General features: G+C 38.2%; 1 protein-coding gene across 1 annotated transcript; it reads right to left on the bottom strand.

The window, feature by feature from the left end:
* Positions 1-694: 694 nt before the first annotated feature.
* On the bottom strand, positions 695-20,779 carry Ca5b (carbonic anhydrase 5B). The gene is made up of 7 exons (XM_090326089.1): positions 20,558-20,779; positions 13,094-13,291; positions 7,599-7,717; positions 6,459-6,554; positions 5,652-5,714; positions 4,532-4,687; positions 695-2,643 (listed from the first exon to the last, which is right to left on the bottom strand). Exons 1-7 carry the CDS (start codon positions 20,691-20,693, stop codon positions 2,464-2,466), a joined length of 948 nt encoding a protein of 315 aa, XP_090182215.1. The 5' UTR covers positions 20,694-20,779; the 3' UTR covers positions 695-2,463.
* Positions 20,780-21,944: the final 1,165 nt, after the last annotated feature.

Below are 21,944 nucleotides of genomic sequence, written 5' to 3'. Positions count from 1 at the left end.
CCCAGGCCCTGAGTTCAAGTCCCAAGACCAGTAAAAAGCAAAACAAAACAGAGTACATTCTGGTACTTTAAACATTTTTTTATTAAAACATCCTGCATATGCTTTCTATATGATTTCCAAGCCTGTAAGTGAAATGTCTGATTTTCAAAAAACGTAAAATGACTTCTAAAGATAGGGAAAGTTCATATTTTCTTTTTTTTTTGCCAGTCCTGGGCTTTGGCTCAGGGCCTGAGCACTGTCCTTGGACTTTCTCAAGGCTAGAGCTCTACCACTTGAGCCTCAGCACCACTTCCGGCTTTTTTTTTGTATGTATGTGGTACCAAGGAATCGAACCCGGGTCTTTGTGCATGCTAGGCAAGCACTTTAACCACTAGGCCAAACTCCCAGCCCATAGTTCATATTTTCTTATGGCTACAAAATTTCTTTCTTTCTTTTAAATTAGCTAACATTAATACAGAGGGGTATTTCATTGTTACATTTCACCACATGTTTACTATGTTATCATTCCAGTCAATCTCACTGCCTCTGTCACTTCCATATATTTTTATTGTAATTAATAGAAGGGTTACATTATATTCACCAAATAGAAGGTGCATTACTTCACAAACATTGACACCCTTTCTCATGTTTTGGTCCCCATTTCCCTCCTCCCACCCCCGCCCCTCATCTTGTTTTCCCCCTTCCCTATCCGATTTCAAATAACAAAATACGCATATATACAATATATCAGATAACTTTGGGCTCTCCTAGCAGAGATTTACAAAAGAACAAAACCTAGATACATAAGGCCATATAGTATGACACTAAATGAAAGGACCTCCAGGACATAGAAACAAAAGCCATATTATGTGTGATTGTTGTCCTTAATGTACTATGTTATCTCTCATCTCTTTTGCTGCCCCTTAGTTATTTCAAAATATATTTCTATATAATAAATTGCTAATGGGCAGACATTCCAGATGCTAGTAGTGGCAGCTAAAAACTGGGGGAAATATCCTGACTGGCAAGCTGTAATGAAACAATGCACATTCATGTTTTGACATAAAATATACTTAAAATATGGCCAATGTTCAACCAGGAGGTCTTAGCCTCATAGCTGTTTTCTTAAAAGCCTAAGTTCCTTGGCCAGTGTGCCATTACCAGTTAAATATTTTTATTATAAATACTTGCTTCAAAAAAATCTCTATAAGCCGGGCTCAGTGGCTCATGCCTGTAATCCTAGCTACTCAGGAGGCTGAGATCTGAGGATCAAGGTTCAAAGCCATCCTGGGCAATACAAAGATACAAAGCTGAGAAACACTTATCTCCAATTAATCACTTGAAAAGGGGGAAGTGGGTCTGTGGCTCAAGGGTAGGGCAGTAGCCTTGAGGTGAAAAGCTCAGGGACAGTGCTCAGGTCCAAGTTCAAGCCTCATGACCCCCCCAAATAAAAAATCTCTTTAGATCAGGGCCTGGTGGCTCATGACTGTAATTCTAGCTACTCAGGAGCCTGAGATCTGAGGATCCAGTTCAAAGCCAGCCCTAGTATAGAAGTTCATGAAACCCTTATCTCCAATTAACCACTGGAAAACCAGACGTAGTGCTGTGGCTCAAGTGGTAGAGTGCTAGCCTTGAGCTGAAAAACTCAAGAGACCACACCTAGGCCCAGAGTTCAAACCTCATCACTGACAAAAAACAACCAAAAAAACTCTTTAGAACCATTCATCGATAAACAGAAAAAGACAGCTAAAATATTTCAGATATAAAAACACATTACTACTACCAGCTGGTTTCTGGAAAAGAAATATGTGGCTTGTGTTGGTATTGTAGTCGTTAAGCATTATTATCAATCATATAAAAGTATTTACTGAACAGTTTATCTCAAAGATGAGTGAAACATCCCACAATTCAATGACCCATTAAGACTGGCAGCCCAAAATGGTGGTATTTGACAGTAGCACTAATGCATATTGGTGGTGAAAGTCTGGCCAAAAGAGAAAAACTACAACCAGTTATTTTGTACTAAACTCTTATATTAGGCCCCAACAGGCCAAACTAAATTCAAAATGGAGTCACTCACAGTAAAGTTCCACTTCATCAAACAGATAATTAACCTATTTTACCTTCCAGGAAATCAGGATTACACAGAGAATGGTCAAATTTCCCAAAGAGATAGTTTCAGTTGGCATAGTAACAACATTCCCTCAGCCTTGATCCTTTCACAAAGAAAGGATAGCGTAAGTAGCTTGATGTTAACTAATCAGTAATCTTTTCATAGAAAAAGGATAATCTAAATAACTTGATGTTAACCAATCAGTTATTTTGTACTGCTCTGTCTTCTCCTCCCTGACTTATAAGACTAACTTTGAAATGACAAAAAAGTAATAAGTAATCTATGAATATCATTAAATAGAGGTATTTACATAGATCAACATTTTTAAAAGCTAACATGAATAAAACAAGATACTGCCTGTTATCAACATTCTAGGAGGGCACTTGACTGGCAGTTGGCTTGGGTTTTGCTTGTACATTCAGCACATAATCATGGTGGAAAGATGAGCGAACAGTGCGATTCATCAGTGGCTGGAGGGGGCGGAAGTTGTCCACCATTCGTTTCTCTTTCTCTCCTTTAGAAGTGATAAGAAGGGTCCGAAATTGCTCTAGCTAGAAATAGAATAAAAAAATCATTTCGTCACTTGTTGTTGTTGTTGTTGTTGTGTGTTGGTCCTAGGGCTTGTCAGGGCCTAGGTAATGGCCCTTATCTTATTTGATCAAAGCTGGCATTCTACCACTTCAGCCATGTCCCCTACTTCTAGGGTTTTTTTGTGGCTAACTGGAGATAAGAATCTTATGGACTTTCCTTCCCTGGACGTTTTTGAGCCTGATCCTCAGATCTTAACCTTAAGAGTAGCTAGGCTTACAGGCATGAGTCACCAGTACCTGACTTGCATCTGTGTGTTTTTTTGTTGTTGTTTTTGTTTTTCCTGTCCTGGGGCTTGAACTCAGAATCTGGGCACTGTCTCTGAGCTTCTTTTGTTCAAGGCTAGTGCTGTACCATTTGAGCCACAACACTACTTCCAGCTTTTTCTGTTTATGTGGTACTAAAGAACCAAACCCAGGTCTTCATGCATGCTAGGCAAGCACTGTACCACTAACCTATATTCCCAGCCCATTTGTATATACTTTTTCCCCAGTCCCAGGGCCTGAGCACTGCTCTTAGGGTTTCTCAAGGATAGAGCTCTACCACTTGAACCACAGCACCTCTTCTGGCTTTATCTATGTATGTGCTACCAAGGAATCAACCCTAGTCTTCATGCATGCTAGGCAAGCACTCTACCACTAGGCCAAATTCCTGGCCCTGTATTTAATTTTGACCTGAAATAAATCTCTTTTGTTTTATTAAGGAAGTCTGTATTCATCTCAATTTTATTAAAAACTATTATACTAAAAACTGAATAGAGACTTTTGAAAATGTATTTTAAAATCAGTGATAATGACAGATTTACTGATGCAGTGAATCCTATTAATATAATAATCATTCATTTTGTATTACCAGGATATATTATGATACTGGAATAAAATATATATTTTAAATGTGCTGCTGGACTCTATTTCTAATATTTTTACTTTATATTCTTTCCCTATATTCTTCAGAGAAATCAATAGTTGGGGAGTAGAATTATCCTGGTTTCATATAAAGAGTCTCCGAGATTTTACTCTTGTGAACATGAAAATCAATAAAAATCTCATAAAGCAAGTACGAGCAAATACTACTGTATAATTATGTTATATTATATTATATGTTATGTTATATTATGAATTACATTATGAATTAAACAGGATATTTTTAGATAGACATAGTAATTGCCACAGCTTCTTTTTTTTTGCCAGTCCTGGGCTTACACTCAGGACCTGAGCACTGTCCTTGGACTTTCTCAAGGCTAGAGCTCTACCACTTGAGCCACAGCACCATTTCCGGCATTTTTCTATGCATGTGGTACCAAGGAATCAAACCCAGGTCTTTGTGCATGCTAGGCAAGCACTCTACCACTAGGCCAAACTCTTGGCCCCCACAGCTTCTTTTTTAAAAGAAAAAACAAACCCCAGGTTTAAAACAATGAACTCACATTAAAATTTTGGGATAATCATTGTTGGATTCTCTTTATAATGAAACTCTACTGCCAAATTTTAAAGATTTGAACACATCAATTTTTAGTGTTTATTTTTCCCTTTAAATGGGTCTTGAATTTTATAGAAATTCATACTTATACATAAAATACATAGTACATAAGCACATGTAAGTCTCAAATATAGAACAAATAGCTTATGTTCTTCCATGCTTTCTAGTTAACTTGGTGCTAGAAATGCTTGCCTAGTATGTGTTAGACTCTGTGTTTGATCTCTAGCACGAGCAAATAATCTACTTAATTGGAAGCATTTCCTAATTCACATCTAAATTAAGATGTTAAAGCTGATATCAAAGTTTGGTTACAGCCTTTTTTAAATAGACAGATTAGGATCTTTATGGGCATAAAATGTGCGAACACCATACCTGATTGTGATCCACCTCTACTGGCTGCTTCTTGATGATCCATGTTACAGACTCTGACAGAGGTGGGGTTGTCAGAGAACCTGAGTAGGTCCAGTAATCTGTGCAGGTGGGCATCAAGCAGGAAGGGTCAAATGACCCAAATTGTGCAAGGGTATCCTGGCCAACAGAAAGGACCACCAAGTTGTTATTTACTGGAGAAGGCACCCAGGAATCAAATGACATGGCCACAAGTATGTTCTGATGGTTCTCACTGAGAAAAGTAGCCAGAATTTTTTTTGTCACTCGGTTTTAATTAGTTTATAACAGCAGGTAGTTCCCTATGTGGAATACTGGAAGATATTAGGTCATCGCTATTGTATAAACAAGGATGCTTCTCCTTTGCGAAACAGACTAATCCATAATTATCCTTATAAAGTAAGTTCAGACCTAGGAATGTATCGTAGTGGTAGTGCCTAAGTCTCTGGATTTCCACCCGCCCCAGATTCAAAATCATCATCATCATCATCATCATCATCATCATCATCATCATCATCATCAATCATCAATCATCACCATCATCAATAAAATGTAGTACAAATAAGAAAGAATCTTAGACTAAGAGAGGGGGGTCAAGAGAAGTGAAGGAGGAAAGGGGAGAGAAAGAGAGAGGCATGATCACAGAGTTTTAGCCCCTTTGGGGTTCTGAAGATTGAAGAACTCATCTTGGGGGACTCATCTTTAGATAACTCATCTTTAAAGCCAAACAGGTTTAAGTATATGTGAAACTTTTCTCATTTCCTACCTGACTGAAATAGGTAGAGAAAGGAAGACTGCTTTGGGTGGTTTTACAAAGACTTAGAAAGGAGCCTGTGTTAGAAACAAAGGACAGGACAGTAGTGGGTTCCTGAGTCTCTGACATCTAATAGCACAGCAGCAAAACCAGTGCTTAGTGTCTAACAATGCATTGTGTCTGTGCCCTGCATCGTGGACCAAGGCCAGAGGCTCTTAACGCAGCATCATACAAGGCAAGTGACCACATGGTTCACCTTAATTACACTTCTTGATTCGAAGCGTTTCGTTAATGTCTCTACTCTGAGGATGCAATTAAAACATTTTCAAGTGATTCAAGGAGGGAAATTACCTTATGCTTAATTGATGGCAAAGTATCCACTAATTTCTGTAGCTCTTTATGATGTTTGCCTAGCTAAAGAACAAAGAGAAAATATTCAAAACATTGGACATCTCACTGTAGAGAATGTAACAGCAAATGAATTAAAGTTAACCACCTAGTGATTATATATAAACAAACCACATGACTGAAACTAGACTTGAGCTGATAATTGAGACTATATTATACACATCACTGAATTAAATTACACAAAGAACAAATGAGTATTGTGTCTTCTCAGAAAGATATGGTATCAATTTTTACATTGTACTATTTCCCATAAATGAAATTAAACTTGAAATCTGTATTACTTAAGACAAAATCTGTTTTGCACATCAACTAACCACAATTTTGTTTCTTTTGTGATAGGCTCTCAATTACTACAGGTGGCCTAGACTACTATATTGAAATACATTCAAAATAATCTTGTATTTTACCACTGTACTAATTTAAATATTCTTCTTAATATCACATATCATATGAAATAGATCTCACTGTGACATTTTCACACATGCATATAAGATACTTTGACTATATACTCCCCCCACCCACCCATAGCCTTTTTTTGTCTCCTTCCCTTAAATTGGTCCCAACAGTCTTAAAGTAAATAACATATATTATAATATTCTAATATTTATTATTATCTTTAAGTAGTTGTACAAAGATGTTTCAATTCAATATGTCAGTTTATTAGTAAAACACACCATTTTCCCACGTAATGTTCTATCTTTTCATTCTAGAATATAATACATAATTTAAAACTGATAAGGTTGTTTTTACCTTTAAAAAGACTCCTATCACAGCCAATCCATTTTCTTCCTGGGCTGCATCCTCAAAACTTTCAAATTTCACTGCATTCCAATGTACCAAGTGCAGCTGAAACATTATTAATATTGTTTTAACACATGCCCACATAGGATTGCTCTCAAATAAACTGACAGCTTCATCTAACAACACAGTATTTAATTGTGTTTCCTTATCCAAAATACAGCCATTGAAAAAGGTATGTAACAATCTTGTGTGAAATGAGATCGAAATAAAAAATGAGAAGAAATTTTGGCAAGAGCAACAATCAATATTACTTTGGGAGAGAGTGATGTATTGGAAAGAAATATGAAATTCCTATAGCAAAGTAGCACTTCAGTGAGGGATCAACATTTATTCATTCCTAGCCTTATTTGCATGAAATACCAATATCCCAAATCCATTTGCCTCCTAGGGGAGAGAAGATGTTCATATCAAGAGAAATAGATTCTCACTGTGGAAATTGGGCAAGATGACCTCTTGAAATGTTTTTTTTTACATTTTTAACATAAAAACTAAATTAAGGGAAATATAAGAAGAAATTCTGTTTCCTGATGCTGTTCCTAGAGTTCCCTTAGAAATCATTTCTCCTCCATCATTCATAGTTGACAGATAGCATTATTACCCAACTTCCCAACTGACACATTCAAGGTCATAGTTAACTTTGTCTTCCTTCCAGAAGAGGGTCCCACCTCCAAGTATGGGTGCTTTTATTTGACAAATATTCGATAAATATATTTATCTCTCTCTCTCTATTAGGCTCCCATCATTTTTCTCTTAATCAAAATTTGTGGCTCTGAACTGTTGTCTGGCGTAGTTTAGGCATTGATGTGAGTCTAGCTCAGCATTCTGGAATAGTTCAATTTGAAGATCGTAAGGTTTAGTTCAGCTATGACATACACTTTTTACATGACTAGTCTTGGAGTACAAATATGTCCCCTAAGCAAGCTATCTGGCATACATAGGCAAGAGAAACAGAATCTCTCACAGTAGAAATTAGATAGGAGTTGAAGACAAATTTCTTCTTGGCCGGATGACCACTATTTCTTTCTGATAATTTCCCTGAATTAGAGATCTCAGAAAAATCTCCATTTCTTCCTAACCTTCTCAACCTACCTCTGCTGGGTAGCATTTGCTGTCCACGGTGTGTTCAGAGCCCCAGTCATCAATGGCTCCCCAGTGAAAATGAAATTGCTTCAGCCGGTAGTTGTGCTCCAGAGGTCCTCCCTCAATCACTGAAATGGCATATCCAACAATTCAGTTAAGGTGGACTAAAGGTGAGCCTTCTGTGTGAATCGTCTTAAATGGTATATGCTATATTGCACACAGCATGTATAAACTAGATACAGTGCAGTTGAGAGGATATGACATTGAGATCTAATCATATAGGAAACTACATACAAGTGTGCCTGGGCTGGCTTTGAACCTTGATCCTCAGATGTCAGCCTCCTGAGTAGCTAGGATTACAGTTGTCAGCTACCATGCCTGGCTCCAGTTTTCTTTTATGTGTAATAGAACACAGATTTCCCTAAGCATATTTATCCAACTCAATCTGATAAAACCAAAATATGAAGATGAAAGCTACTTTTCAACTCTATATTTCCCTTCCTCCCGCCTTCCCCCCCTCTTCTTTCCTTCCTATTTTTCTTTCTTAGCAGGATCTCACTAAACAGTTCAGAATCACCTTTAACTTGTAATCTTGTTTACCTCAGCCTCCCTAGTACTGAGATTATAGGCAAGCTCTCTCTTTTCTTTCTGTCCTTTTTTTTTGTCATTTGTAGGGCTTGAATCCTGCGCCTGGGCCTAGTCCCTGAGCTCTTCAGTTCAAGGCTAATGCTCTACCATTTTGAACCACAGCGCCACTTCTGGTTTTCTGGTGATTAATTGGAGATGAGAGTCTCATGGATTTTTGTGCCCTGGGCTGGATTTGAACCTCAGTCCTCAGATCTCAGCCTCCTGAGTAGCTAGGATTACAGGCGTGAGCTATTGGCACCTGGTCTCTTTTTTTATGCACTACCACTTGGCTTTTCAGCTTTTACAAGCATTAATGTCTCCTTCTCTTTCACCAGAATGGACTAGGAGAATTTTTACTAAAGGGCACACTGTCTGAGTGAAATAGGGGCACTACATTTTTTGGTCTATTGCACAGCATAGTTCCCACAGTTACTAAGAATGCACTTAGATTCCAAAATTCCTAAAAGAGTAGATTTTACATATTCTCACTACTAAAAGTGGTATGTGGGGTGATGAATGTGCCAGTTAGTTTGATGTAATAATTCTACGATGTATACATATATCTATTATCACATTGTATACCATAAACATACATAATTCCTGTCAGTTAATAAAAAATGGATTACCAATCTTTTAGATATAGTAAACGATGTAACCCATCTATAATATTTACCACAATCATTGGCTTCTTTATGTTTTTTGATAATAAGTACTTGTATTTTTTATGAACTAATGAAATCAAAATAGTATAAGAAAAATATTCAGAAAAAAATAGATGCTTTTTTGTTTGTTTTGTGCTGGTATTGGGGCTTGAACTCAGGGTTTCACGCTCTTGCTCAAATCAAGATCCTCAGATCCAATCTTCTTGAGTAGCGAGGATTACAGTCACAAGCCAGCCACCAGCACCCAGACATTAACATTGTTCTTATCTATATCTGTGTATGTGTGTATGTATGTATGTATGTACGTACGTATGTATTGCTGGCTCTGGGGTTTTAATTCAGGGCCTGAGCACTGTCCTAGTGCCTTTTCTTTTCTCAAAGCTACCATTCCACCCTTGAGACACAGTTCCACTCCTGTGTATTGGCTTTTTGGTGGTAAACTGGAGATAAGAGTTTCATAGACTTCTCTGCCTGGGCTGGCCTCAAGCTGCACTCCTTCAACAGCAGCCTCCTGAGTAACTAGCAATTAGAGGCATGAGCCGCGGGTGCCTGGCCACTCATTGTTTTTAAGTAAATATAGAATGAAAAATTGAGGAGAATAAATGTTTATGAATGGATGATCACTGTCTTCTGATGCTTATAGAAGTGTGAAGTGAAGAAGTGAAGTAGAATGGGACAGGAAACAACTGGAAGAGAGCAGCGGGTTTCACATCTTCTATGCCCCAATGTTTTTTGATCTTGCCAATAAGAGGAACTGCGGGGAAGATGATTAATTTATAGGAATCATCTATGTCGGCCCAGGGAGATTTCAGTTTCCTTCCCCCTGAAATGTTTGTACTCCTCAAATGCACTCATGAAATTTAGTAACTGCCCTATGCAGAGCAACCAGATAACAAAACCACGCCAGAAGAGCATAGCAGTATGAGTTGCTTGCATACTTTCTCTTATAAATCTCTTAAGTTCTGTTGTCTCTTCTTTCATTCGAGATTTTAGTAATTTGAATCTTCTTTTACATTTTTATTTGTCCACGTAATTTAATGCTTCGTTGATCTTCACAAAGGAACAACTGGGGATTGCACTGATTTCTGCTGTTCTGTTCTTTTCTTGCTTTGGAGTTAAATTACTGTTTTCTTTCTAGTTTTTTAAAGTGGAAAAGCTAGATTTAATTAAAATGAAAAAAATCATTTGTGTTACAGGTAGTTTAGTCTATAAATATCTTTCTAAGCACTGTTTTAACTCCATGATGATTTGATATGTTTTTGTCACATATCTTCCCTGACTTTTTACCCCCAATTTATTCTAGGCTTGTATTGTAGTCTCATTTCTTAAGGTGTTTTGTTTTGTTTTGTTTTAATTTCTGGCATTTTCAAATTCATAGACATTAACATCAGATCCTTACTTTTCTAGAACCGTGTCTTGCTTTTCTTCCTTTCTTTAAAAAAAAAATGTTTGTGCATATTTTCCCCTCTTGGAGTGCTAGTGATTATTTTTGAAACAGTATAGAGAAATATCAGCAAAGAATAAGCAGGAAGAAAGAGGCAGTCACTGAAAGGAAAAAGAAAAGAGACAGAGAAAATTAGGTACCTATCAAAGATGAATGGTATCTTATAGAAAATAATTACTAAAACACGATAAAATGTGGCTATCAATTTTAGTCCTGTATGAACAAACAAGTGGAAAATAATCTCTCCACAATTTTTTGCATATTTGTGAAGGAACAAAGCAATGTGAATGATTCACCTAGAGATGGAGTCACTCAGGGGAGACAGCATCAAGGTTGATTTAGTCACATAGCTTTGTAGATATCTAAAGAAATATTACAATGAAAACATGGGTCAATCATTTTCCATCTGAGATTACTCATGCAAATGATTGGTGAAGAATTCTTTGTCTGTCTCCCTTTTCTTTTGATATCAAGGATTGAATTTATGGCCTTGTACGTGTTATGCAAGTTCTCTCCAAGTGCCCTACCACTTGAACTGTGGAGAATGTTTTGCCAATCCTAAGGGCATGAATTCAGGGCCTGGGCACTGTCCTTGGACAATTTATGGTCAAGGCTTTGTCACTCGATTCACAGCATCACTTCCGGGTTTTCTGTCTATGTGATTCTGAAGAACTGAACCCAGGGCTTTATGCATGCTAGGCAAGCATTCCACCACTAGGCCTTGCTCCCAGCCCCTAGAGAATTCTTAAATCTACAGTTCCACCAAAAGAAAAATTAAAAGGAGCTAGGGGGCCTAGCTACTTAGGCTGGGATCTGAAGATCACAGTTAGAAGCCCGCTGGGGCAGGAAAGTCTATAAGATTCTCATTTTCAATTAATCAGTAAAACAGCCAGAAGTGGAGCTGTGGCTCAAGCAGTAGGGAACTAGCCTTAAGCAAAAGAAACTTAGGGGCAGTACCCATGCCCTGAGTTCAAACAAACCCCCACAAAGGTTCAACTGAGAATCCTGCAGACAGAGTAAACATTTATGCTTATGCTTTAAGTTTTACTTTTTACTTTATTCATTAATGCTTTTGCAGACTCATTTTCTAATGTTCATGAGAGAAAAACAAATTTCCTGGCAGTCAGGTGTCAGCCTCAGCTGTATTGATATGTGAGGTAGGATCATTGTTCGTTACAATGTAGGACCTTGAGCACTATCTCTGATTTTCAGCCACAAGATGCTAACTGCACTCTCCTTCCCCCCATTTGCAACCATTAAAATATACCAAGTTGTTGCCAAGAATCAATCCCCAGTCCAGGTCAGAGTGATGAAGATATGGGATACTTTTCCTAATTGAGAATCAGTACTGTTAGCCACATAATAATGGTTTTAGAGTAATTATCACTATTTGATGCTGACACATTCAGTTGGGAAGCCAAGTACTGGTAGCTCAAATTTGCAAACTTAGCTACTCAGAAGGCTGAGATTTGAGGATCCCAGTTTGAAGCCAGCCTGGGTAGCAAAGTCTGTGAGTCTCTTATCTTTGATTAATCACCAAAAAGAGTGTTCGGAGCATTGTGGCTGAAGTGGTAGAGTGCCAACCTTGAGCAAAAAAAAGCTGTGGTACAGTGCCACGCCCTGAGTTCAAGCCCCAGTACACACACACACACACACACACACACACACACACACACACACACACACACAGCTTCGTGACAAAGCCCTCATCATGCACAAGGCTTATTCTTCAAAATAGAAAAATATAACTAAAAGAAATTAGAGTTAGGGGGAAAAGATACAAATAAAATCAACAATACTTTATGTTTCCCATAGACAACAAAATATTCAGGTAAATTTTGAAATCATTCACATTAGTTTATATCTAGGTAAGCTAAATAAAAGATTAAAACACAAAATAACATCTGAATGAAAAAAGAACTCTTTCAAACTGTTTTAAATCAGGTAATATTATTTAAGAAAATTGAAACAGGGGCCGGGAGTTTGGCCTAGTGGTTAAAGTGCTTTCCTAGCATGCATGAAGACCCGGGTTCGATTCCTTGGTACCACATACATACAAAAAAGCCGAAGTGGTGCTGAGGCTCAAGTGGTAGAGCTCTAGCCTTGAGAAAGTCCAAGGACAGTGCTCAGGCCCTGAGCTCAAGCCCAGGACTGGCAAAAAATTGAAACAATATAAGTTTCCACTTTCCTAATAACATGATTAGTCTTAATAACTTGTAAAGGAGGTAACCTATGGGATTGGAGGCATGACTCAAGTAGTAGAGCACCAGCCCACGAGTGAAAGTATCAGATACCGCCGTCAAGTCTCATTCTCAGAAAGAAAGCAAAACAAAACGAGAAACCAAAAAGAATACAACTTCATATACACAACAAATATACTTTTGTGCCATTTCGCACGTATTGCAATCTGATAAGTTAAATATGATTAATAATAGTTCTATTTAACATACTAGATTGCGTAAATCCAGCAAGCAAGGCAAATTAGTGCATATGTAATATATGCATGCAAAATATATTGACAAAGTTTCTATTTCACATCTTGTATATCAGCTACAGAATCTATGGAGATATATGCAATTCATAATAAAATTGTCAACCACGATAGTGGCTGAATATGTGCATAATAACCAGAAGGGACTTTTTTCATACTAGGAAAAAGTAAGACCAATACATTTCATGTCATTGCTTCCAAAGAGCTCAATACTACTGTGGAAGGAGTTTCACGTGGTCTGTATTGATATACAGACACGGACACTAGATCTTGCCTTTACCTGATCGATCTGTCGAATCTTCAAATTCCACCAGGAAAGAGTACCCATTATTCCAGATGTGAAGGCAGGTAGCTGGGTCATAGGAGATGGTGAGTGGTTTTAAGCCAGGGTCATAAACACTGTCCCTCCACCGGATGTTGATTGGTGACTGTCGATCACCTGCTGGAACAAGGTCGAGCTTTTCCCAGAGAGGAGGCACTAGGAGAGAGGAGCACAGGCTGATGAGCAAGGCGGCTCACTGTTCAGCATCACACATGAAGAAGTCAATGCCAGTGAGGGAGAAGCCAATGACAACCAAAGAAAGGCCTTTGTGATTAGCACTTAGAACTTTCACCATGTGTCTAAAGCCAATGTTAAGTGTCAGAGAACGCTCTGGAGAGGGTCATCGTTCTGTTATCTTGTCCACATAATCAGTCCCAGTCAGCACACTAACGTCACGCAAGCCCAGTGTCACTGGTCTTATCATTTATAGGTATTACAGATGGGTAGCATGAAGGGCGACAGGAACAGTAAGAGAAACAAATTGATAGACATCACCAGCAACGGCCTGTGCATCTTGCCCCGCCACTAAGAATGAACCTAAGGACTTGGTTAACATAGATGTCTTGTGACACAGTCAAATATATTGGGGCCATCTTTCTATTTATATTAAATAAAAACCTGAAATCTTGATTCTGGTTTACTTTTATATCCCCAAACCTACCCTGTTTGGTTGGTTGTTTATTAGCTTATTTGTTTTAGTTTCTGTTTGTTTGTTTACAAAAAGTTCTCCAGCAGTATAGAAATCAGCCTCTATGGGATAGACCCCTGGTCCTTAAGAGGAGTTAAGCAGCTCATAGGGACATTTGACAAGATGGGGAAATCGGCGCATGACAAAATGGAGGAAAGCTGCTACTGACCTCTAGTGGCCAGACACCAGAGATGCTCATAAAACATCCATCACCAGAAAGGAGGAATGGGCTCTACTACCAAAAATTACCTGTCTCTCCCCATAAAGAATCAGCAGTACGAAAGCTGAGCAACTTTCCCTTGTCTAGAGCTAAAAAGTATGCATAAACTCATAGGATTCTTTCCTTTAAAAACATACTACACAGTACTCTCATCTCTGGAGAAGTTTGACTTCAGTGTCATAGATTTCCCTCCTTACTATGAAAGCATCTGTGAAATGTAACAATTCACATTGGAAAAGAACAAGAACTTCCTGTTTCAGGAATATAGCATGGGAAATAGGTATGATGCACTATAATACCATCATATTTTAATTAGAGTAGAATGCATACTTGTGGTCAAGAGCTAAATACCCTCATCACCATCACTCTGATGACTATCATCATTCTTCTCTTCCTCCTCCTGTGTCCCTGTAGTGCTGTTTTAAGTATATATATCCTTATGATTTGAGTACTGATAATCCAGTTGCTATTATTAGGTGGCAAAGCTACATTTGATTCAAATTGTGTGCTTTTTTTCTTATATCATTTTGTTAAACTCCTAGAAAACCTTAATATCCCTGGCACAGAGAACTCACATCTGTGTCTCCAAGATATTCAAACTATGGTTGCTAACTGGAGAAGTCACACACTTTCAAAGCCAAGGAATATGGGTCTCCTGTGGGCTAAGGAAGAAGTGAAACAGTGATTACGTCCCCAAGACGATGTCCTTGGTCATCCTTATAAGAAAATGGGCGTCTGTGTTCTGTACTTTTTGTGTACCCTCCAAGGCTGAACTTGGTACCAGACCCAGATAGGCACTAAATGCTTATTTCACTGACAGAGGAAAGTAGAAGCAAAACCAGGCCCTCTTTCCTTACCTCTCACTTGTCATCTCTAACAAGTAAGCTGGTTTATGCCTAAAACTTCTCTAGTTCAAATGACCAGATCTGTTTCTCCCCCACCTAAAAAGTTCCTACCTAGGCTCACCAGGTTCAGTGGTTGAAGCCTGCAATTCTCGCTTGGAATGCAGGGACCAGGCAATCACTGCTTGAGGATAGCTTCCATGTAACATTGGCAGTACACATCTCAACCATTGGCTGCACTTAACATTTCCAAGCAACAAGGAGAAGCACAAGCAGAAGGGCTTCAGTTCAGTTTAGCCTGAGCCTAAAGATCCTACAGTGAAAATACTCAGTGCAAAACGGGGCTGGAGCCATGCTTCAAGTGGTAAATTGCCTACTTAGCAAGCATGACACTCCACATTCAATCCTCAGTATTGAAAATAAAAGTCAATCAGGCTCTCAAGATCAGGTTCCTTCCTCAACAATCTCATCCTAAATTAAGCATCCCTTCATCTTTTCTTACTCCTTAACCATCCGCTGTCTTGTTAAGCAAAACCATATGAGACCAGACTATAGGGAATCTCTAAAATGAAATAAGAGTTTATTGGGCCATTACAGATATTAGCCTGATACAAAGGGGCAATCCTGGGAAAAGTTCCTGCAGTTCCCCCTGAAACAAGGCTTGATAACAGTTGGGAAAGTGTCTGCTGGATCTGGAAAAAGACATAATATGTTAAAATGAAAGAAGGAGGAAGTAAAGCACAAATTATTTACATTGAACCTATGCGGCCATAGACTAAAGGAACAGGAATACTTAAAACTAGGAAAGCTTCGAGATGAGGAGGCAGCCCATGAGGAGAAGCAATTAGCCTCTCTCCCCCATTTCTCCTCCCTTCCATCTTCGGGCCCTTTTGTAATTAATTTAGGATATTTTAAATGTTTTCTCTTATCACCCTGTTCCTGAAATTTTCAGTATGATAGGCATTTACCCCATGTGGCTAGTCTAAATTGAGATATTTTTATAATTTTATAATTCACATAGTAATTTTAGATTACAATAATAATATTTTGAATATATTGGGCTAAATAATACAGCTAATTTTCTTTTCTATATTTTAATATGCTTATTAGAAAATACAAAATTATGTATGTGACACGGGCTATGGGGGAGGTGGACAAACTTTGCTTGTGCCAAGAGCCATTTGGGTTTTTATCATTCAAGGACTTTACAAAAAATATTGATACAGGCATCCCACAAGAAGCAGATGAGAAGCATATGGGTCAATCCTACCATATACCAAATTATTTGGAGGGCCTTAAGACCCCACCCCTAATACACAGCATGGCTTTATACATTCATTTCTTTTCTATAGTGCACCTTGTTAGGAACTGGCCTTTCTCGTTAGATTGTGCTATTTCCTCATTGATTTGAAGATCATCTTTGCAAGCCTTGTCCTTAGTGCAGTGAAGGGACTCTTCAGATGGCTTTGTTGAGGATGATGGTAAATCATAAATTGCCTTATGGGAGCATTAGTGCTTTAAGAGGCACCTGGACACAGTGTCCATTATCTACAGTATATCCAGGCCATTATCAACACAGGATACTAAAAACCCAGATATCCTGTAGTCAGTTCTAGGGCTATTTGTTGGTCTCAGGTAGCTGAAGATAACTCTGAGACCACTATGGAATTCCAAAAGGCTCTTAATAGAGCTGTTATTTCTCCAGATATTTGAAGGTTAATAAGATAGACCAGAAGTATTCTGGGTCTTCATTATCTGGGGATTATCAAGGTTCTTGGGGATAAGATGGAAACACAAGTTTTACTAATATTATTATTTGCCAGGCTTTATTTATGTTATTTGCTATTAAATGAAAAAATAGTAGAACAATATTGTAGCAGTTCAGTTACAATACAGATCAGTGATGTCAAACAGAACTTCGTGAGGATGGAAATATCCAGTATGGTAACTATTAGGCCCATGTGATCATAAAATCCTAATTAAATGTACATGTTATACAGTTCAGGTCAACTCCAAATAACCCTAAAATGTTTCTTTTATTTTAAGTTATTTTAATTATCTTTAAGTCATTTTACAAAGACGTTACCATTCAACAAATTATTTTAAAGTACAATGCATCTTGATCAATGTCACTCCTTTAATCATTCTCCCCCCATCCCTCCCAACACAATCCATCCTCTCAGCTTGCTTAGTCTCATAGGATATGCTTTGACTGCATTCTCCCCTTTCTTCTCACCATTTTCTACCCTCCTCTCCTCAACTTCACCCTTACTTTCTAGGGCCAGTTAGTTTCCTGATATTCAAGACTGTGATTTCATTTTTTCTAAGGAATTACACTGCTAGAATTCTCCCTTGCAAATACCATACTTTGTGTGTCCTTGCTTATATCCAGATATGTACTTACCTGTACATTTAAAAACTAGTTCAATTTTCCACAAAGGTAAAGCTTTGTCCATTGTCTCTCTAGGCCTGACTTACTTCACACACTAGATACAGTAAAAGGTTTGTTTTCTGGAAATATGGAGATCGTAAACATTAAAACATATTGGGTTAAATAAAATACATTAGCAACATTAATTTTATCAGCTTATTTGTACTTTTAAAAATATTCTCATTAGAAAATAAGAATTACCGATATGGCTCATTACAGCAAGAACAAATGTATGTTTTGCCATTCTAGAGTATATTTCTTAGAATTTCATTAACTGAAGAATGATTAAATGATCAAATTCATTTTCTCTTGGTTTAAAACCTTATGCCTAATTTTTAAAATGTGCCAGTTTGGCTAAAGGTTACTAGATTATACTCTAAGTGAAATTGGTCTTATTTTCATCTAGGGTAATAACTGGACAACCTATTAAATAGTTTCTTCTTGAGATAACAGAAAACAACAATTTGAGATGATAGCCAGTGATTACATGACGGGGACAAAGTAAAAGCAAGGAACACAAGGCTGTCCTAAAATTTTACTTTAATTTTTTTTTGCTCTGACATCCTACTTCAGTTACAAATCCTACGCTAAAAGTAACTGCCAACATGGAGTCTCTAGTCTTCAACACTCTCATACTTAGTCAACACTGTCACTGCCTTTAACAGATGCTTAAAAACTGCTGATTCCTAACTTGGGCCCACAAATGAATGAAAGGCAGGATAAAACTGAGGCATCCCAGGCTCCATTGTGTGTCTGTGTCCTTTCCTCTGACTTAGGCTCTCCTGCAACCACTTTGTAGCCATCTTGGAAGCCAGGAAAGACTGGTGCACCTGCCAGAGGTTTTGGATTTCCCCCACATCCTTCCTCAGACAATGAGCTGGCAGACCATTGCGCTGTCTGCCAGCTAAGTACCTGGGAGGAACTGTTAAGTTCTGCACACCTCTCACTTATTTGCTCTCAATTCTTCTTCCAGTCTAAAACCTAAAGACAATGGCTATTGAGAAGATATGCCAAAGTATTCATGTCACTTAAAATTCCTTTTTCTGCCCTTCACTATTTCTCATCTCTTTATTTAGTGGGATAGGGAGAAAAGATGGACCTGACCTATGAACCCTGGGAGTCTGAGCTTAGGGCTTAAAACGTCCTGCAACTGGGTTTTTTCTTAGGCTACTTGGATGCCAGAAACAATGAATATTGTCCTTAGCTCACTAGGTAAGGCAGAGTTAGGATATCAAAAGAGGAAATATTCTCAGTGGGCCAACAAAGACCTAATATCTTCTGCCTGAAAACAAGTTGGGACAGGATAGCATGCCAAGAACTAAATAAATCGTAACTATGCCCTATTTTTTCCCTACTGATTTACAAACAAACATATGTCATACACTGTGAAATATTAAGTCCCATCTCTGCAGGCCATTACTGTTAGTTTTTTAACCCCACTGAAAGCAGCAAACAGTCCTACACACTTAAAATTTTACTTGTTTGACTTTCAGTGTTCTGTTCTTTTTTAAAGGAAAATTTTTGTAGCTAGATAAGTATGACTAATTTTTTCTGTTTTTAGCCTTAGACCACAAAGTGCCAGAGTTCAGAATGGCTGGTCTGGGTAGGATGTGAGCAATGCTGGTAGGAAGCCACACCCAACAACCAGAAATTTATTATGACTCCAGACAGTTTATTTTGATGAGAATATAGTCAATGTTGAAGGGAAGGAAACAAACTTCCAACTAAAATATATTTATGGAGCAGTTTCAAAACCTTGGACGTAGAAGGATCAACATCAATAATCTATTTTTCCCCTTTGGGATTTGGGAATTTTTTAAACAGCATCTTCAAGTAAAATTTGATTTGTTAAAATTGATTTGTTAAATTTAACAAATCAGTTACAAATTTAACAAATCAGTACAATGCATCTTGATCAATGTTATCTCTTCCATTTTTCTCCTCTATCTTTCCCAACCCACCCACACCCTAAAATTACAGTGTTCCATTTCCACATAGGAGGTTAAATATTAGGATCATGTTCCCCTTCCTTTTTTCTCACCCTTCAGAGCATTCCACTTTACCAATTCTTTTTATTATTTACACATAGGGCCAATGAGTAAACATGATAAAAATGGAGAAACCTAGATCTAAATGTAGACCAACGTTAGAAAATTCTACTCAGTTTCTTTTAAATAATGGATGGCATGAATGAAAACATCCTGTTTAATGATGTGCCTTAAGAGAAATCATCTTTCCATAACCCCGAATGCAACTTTCTACAAATGCACATGCTATCCTCCAAATATCTGAATAGATCTTAACCAGAGGGTGATTTTGTTCCCTAGAGTATGTTGGGCACTCTCTGAAGACACTTTTTAGTTCTTGTAACTCGTGGAGGAGGATGTTACTGGTATCTTGCCAGTAAAGGCCTACAGTTCTCAGGAAAGTCCCCAAACATATAGCAATCTCTCCTCTATGTGAATGTCACAGTAGAGGATTTCTGCACTGTCACGACATGGCCACCAAACATTTATTTCCAAGGGAAACTTGAAATACTTGAAAAATATCATCTACCTTTTACATTTACAGCTGAGCACATGCCTGCAAGCCAGATTTAACTCTGGGATTTGGACCTCACAACAGAATAATCCAGAACACAAAGTTATTAAACAGCTTGAAAATATTAACATGAGACTTCCAAAAACACGAGTTAGTGAAATAATTTGCCTGAAGACTCTGAATCAAGCTTAGTAAAAAAAAATTGACAACCTCAAGTATATAAACACAGAAGATTCTAAAATATTTGAAACTGGATATCTGTTGCTCAGTTTGGCAATGACATAATCTTAAAAACTGATCAAGTTGGGTGTCAGTAATTCTAGCTAGTCAAGAAGCTGCAATCAAGAGGACAAAGGTTTAAACTCAACCCCAGGCAGAAAAATTCTCAAGACTCCATCTCCAAAATAAGCAGAAAAAGTCAGGCAGCAGTTGTGGCTGGTAGAGCACCAGCTGAGCAAGCAAGTGGAGCGAGCAGAAACAGTGTGTCAGGGGGTGGGGTTGGGGAGGGGAGGATTGGTCAAGAAAGAACTTCCCACATTTACCTTAACAAATCATTGGAGAAACAGTTATTCTCACAGATCTTAGGCATATAATTCTATACTAGAATGTTAATGGCATCATACCTGCACATGTATAACACATGTGACTGTTAAAAATTCAACAAGCATTTTTGCTCTCTTTAGGGAAATGGAGTACTTACAGGCTCGGTTCCGGGTTGTATAAGTACAGGTATAGAGACTGCAGGTCCTCACTGGCGTGGAGTTGGGAACCTGGAACCTTCTCCACAGCAATTTGCATGGAGATGATTGAAGGATCCCCCTCAGTTGATTCATCATCCTTTTGAGTTGAAATCACCGTTACTTGCAGGGACTTAAAAACCTGGAGAAAGGCAAAGGATACAATGCTACGAGCAACAGAGATTAACAATCACATGGAAACATCTAAGTAGGACCACATTCAGGCTAGTAGTTTTAGCTCACACCCTGAGGTGGGGAGGGGAGGGCAAACAAGATTCAATAGTTTATTTGCTCTTGTTCCTCAATTTCATTGGTCCCTCAGTAGCAGGCAGGGTTCAGAAGACTGACTCATGGTGCTTGGCCTTTCCCTCAGGGTTTTCAAATATTAGAGGCCTAAAAAAAAGATTCTCTTCATTCATATGAATAAACCAACTGTTTATGGTACCACATTCTAAAATTCTTAACAAATGACTCCCTCATATCCCAATTAATTATCCAGCAGGGAATTGAATAAAAACAATCATCCACTCTGGGTTGCTTAAGGGGAGAGAGTGAGAGAGCGAGAGAGAGAGCGAGAGAGAGAGCGAGAGAGAGAGAGAGAGAGAGAGAGAGAGACAGAGAGAGAGAGAGAGAGAGACAGAGAGAGAGAGAGAGACAGAGACAGAGCCAGAGAGAGAGAGAGAGAGAGAGAGAGAGAGAGAGAGAGAGAGAGAGAGAGAGAGAGAACAAGAACAAGTCACATCCTGCCAAAATAGTCATGGGTAGTTTTGAAATTTAAGCTTAAATATAACCTGTGACTCTTTGCCAGTATTTTGTGTAACATGATGGTGTGCGGTATATCAAGGATATGGACAAGATGACTTCAATTCTTTCTATATCTCTCATATGTTTCTAATGAAAATTTCAGAAAGCAATGGTTTCTAAGATGTTCATTATAGAATCCTTACATTACGGCAAGATTAACATCAAACACTTCTCTGCCAGCTCTCTACCCCTGCTCTAATATTGCTTCATCCACATTTCCCGAAACACTCATCTCTGTACCAAGTGAACAAACAAGTTCTGAAGCTTTTTTTTTTTTTAAAAAAATCTTGATTCTACAATCATTCCACTGAAGATTTTGAAATGCTGAGAGTGATTACTAGCAATGCATCCAGAGAGCTGTTTGGGATACCACTTGGGCAACCATGACTGCAATGTAGCTGCAAGTTTTCATAGCCTGGCTCTGCTGAATTCTTAGCCTTATGTCCATTTGTGTTTGTACCTGCCTACCTGCTATGTGAACTTCAGTTTCTCCAAGTTTTGTTGTCTCTTCCAAACTGTGCAGACATAATTCCTTGGACCATACTC

This window comes from Megascapheus bottae, chromosome X (assembly GCF_031878675.1).
Source record: "Megascapheus bottae isolate mThoBot1 chromosome X, mThoBot2.hap1, whole genome shotgun sequence".
Lineage (NCBI taxonomy): Eukaryota > Metazoa > Chordata > Mammalia > Rodentia > Geomyidae > Megascapheus > Megascapheus bottae.
The sequence above is the reverse complement of the archived record's forward strand: the minus strand, read 5'-3'. Positions and strand labels throughout refer to the sequence as shown.

What these genes read in the sequence shown, in the direction of transcription:
- Ca5b (XM_090326089.1), bottom strand. Translation starts at nt 20,693, where the DNA reads ATGATGAATCAACTGAGGGGGATCCTTCAATCATCTCCATGCAAATTG. An exon ending in TACAACCCGGAACCGAGCCT is followed by an intron (nt 13,292 to 20,557) that starts GTAAGTACTCCA and finishes CCTCTCTCCTAG; the next exon opens with TGCCTCCTCTCTGGGAAAAG. An exon ending in AGATTCGACAGATCGATCAG is followed by an intron (nt 7,718 to 13,093) that starts GTAAAGGCAAGA and finishes ATGCCATTTCAG; the next exon opens with TGATTGAGGGAGGACCTCTG.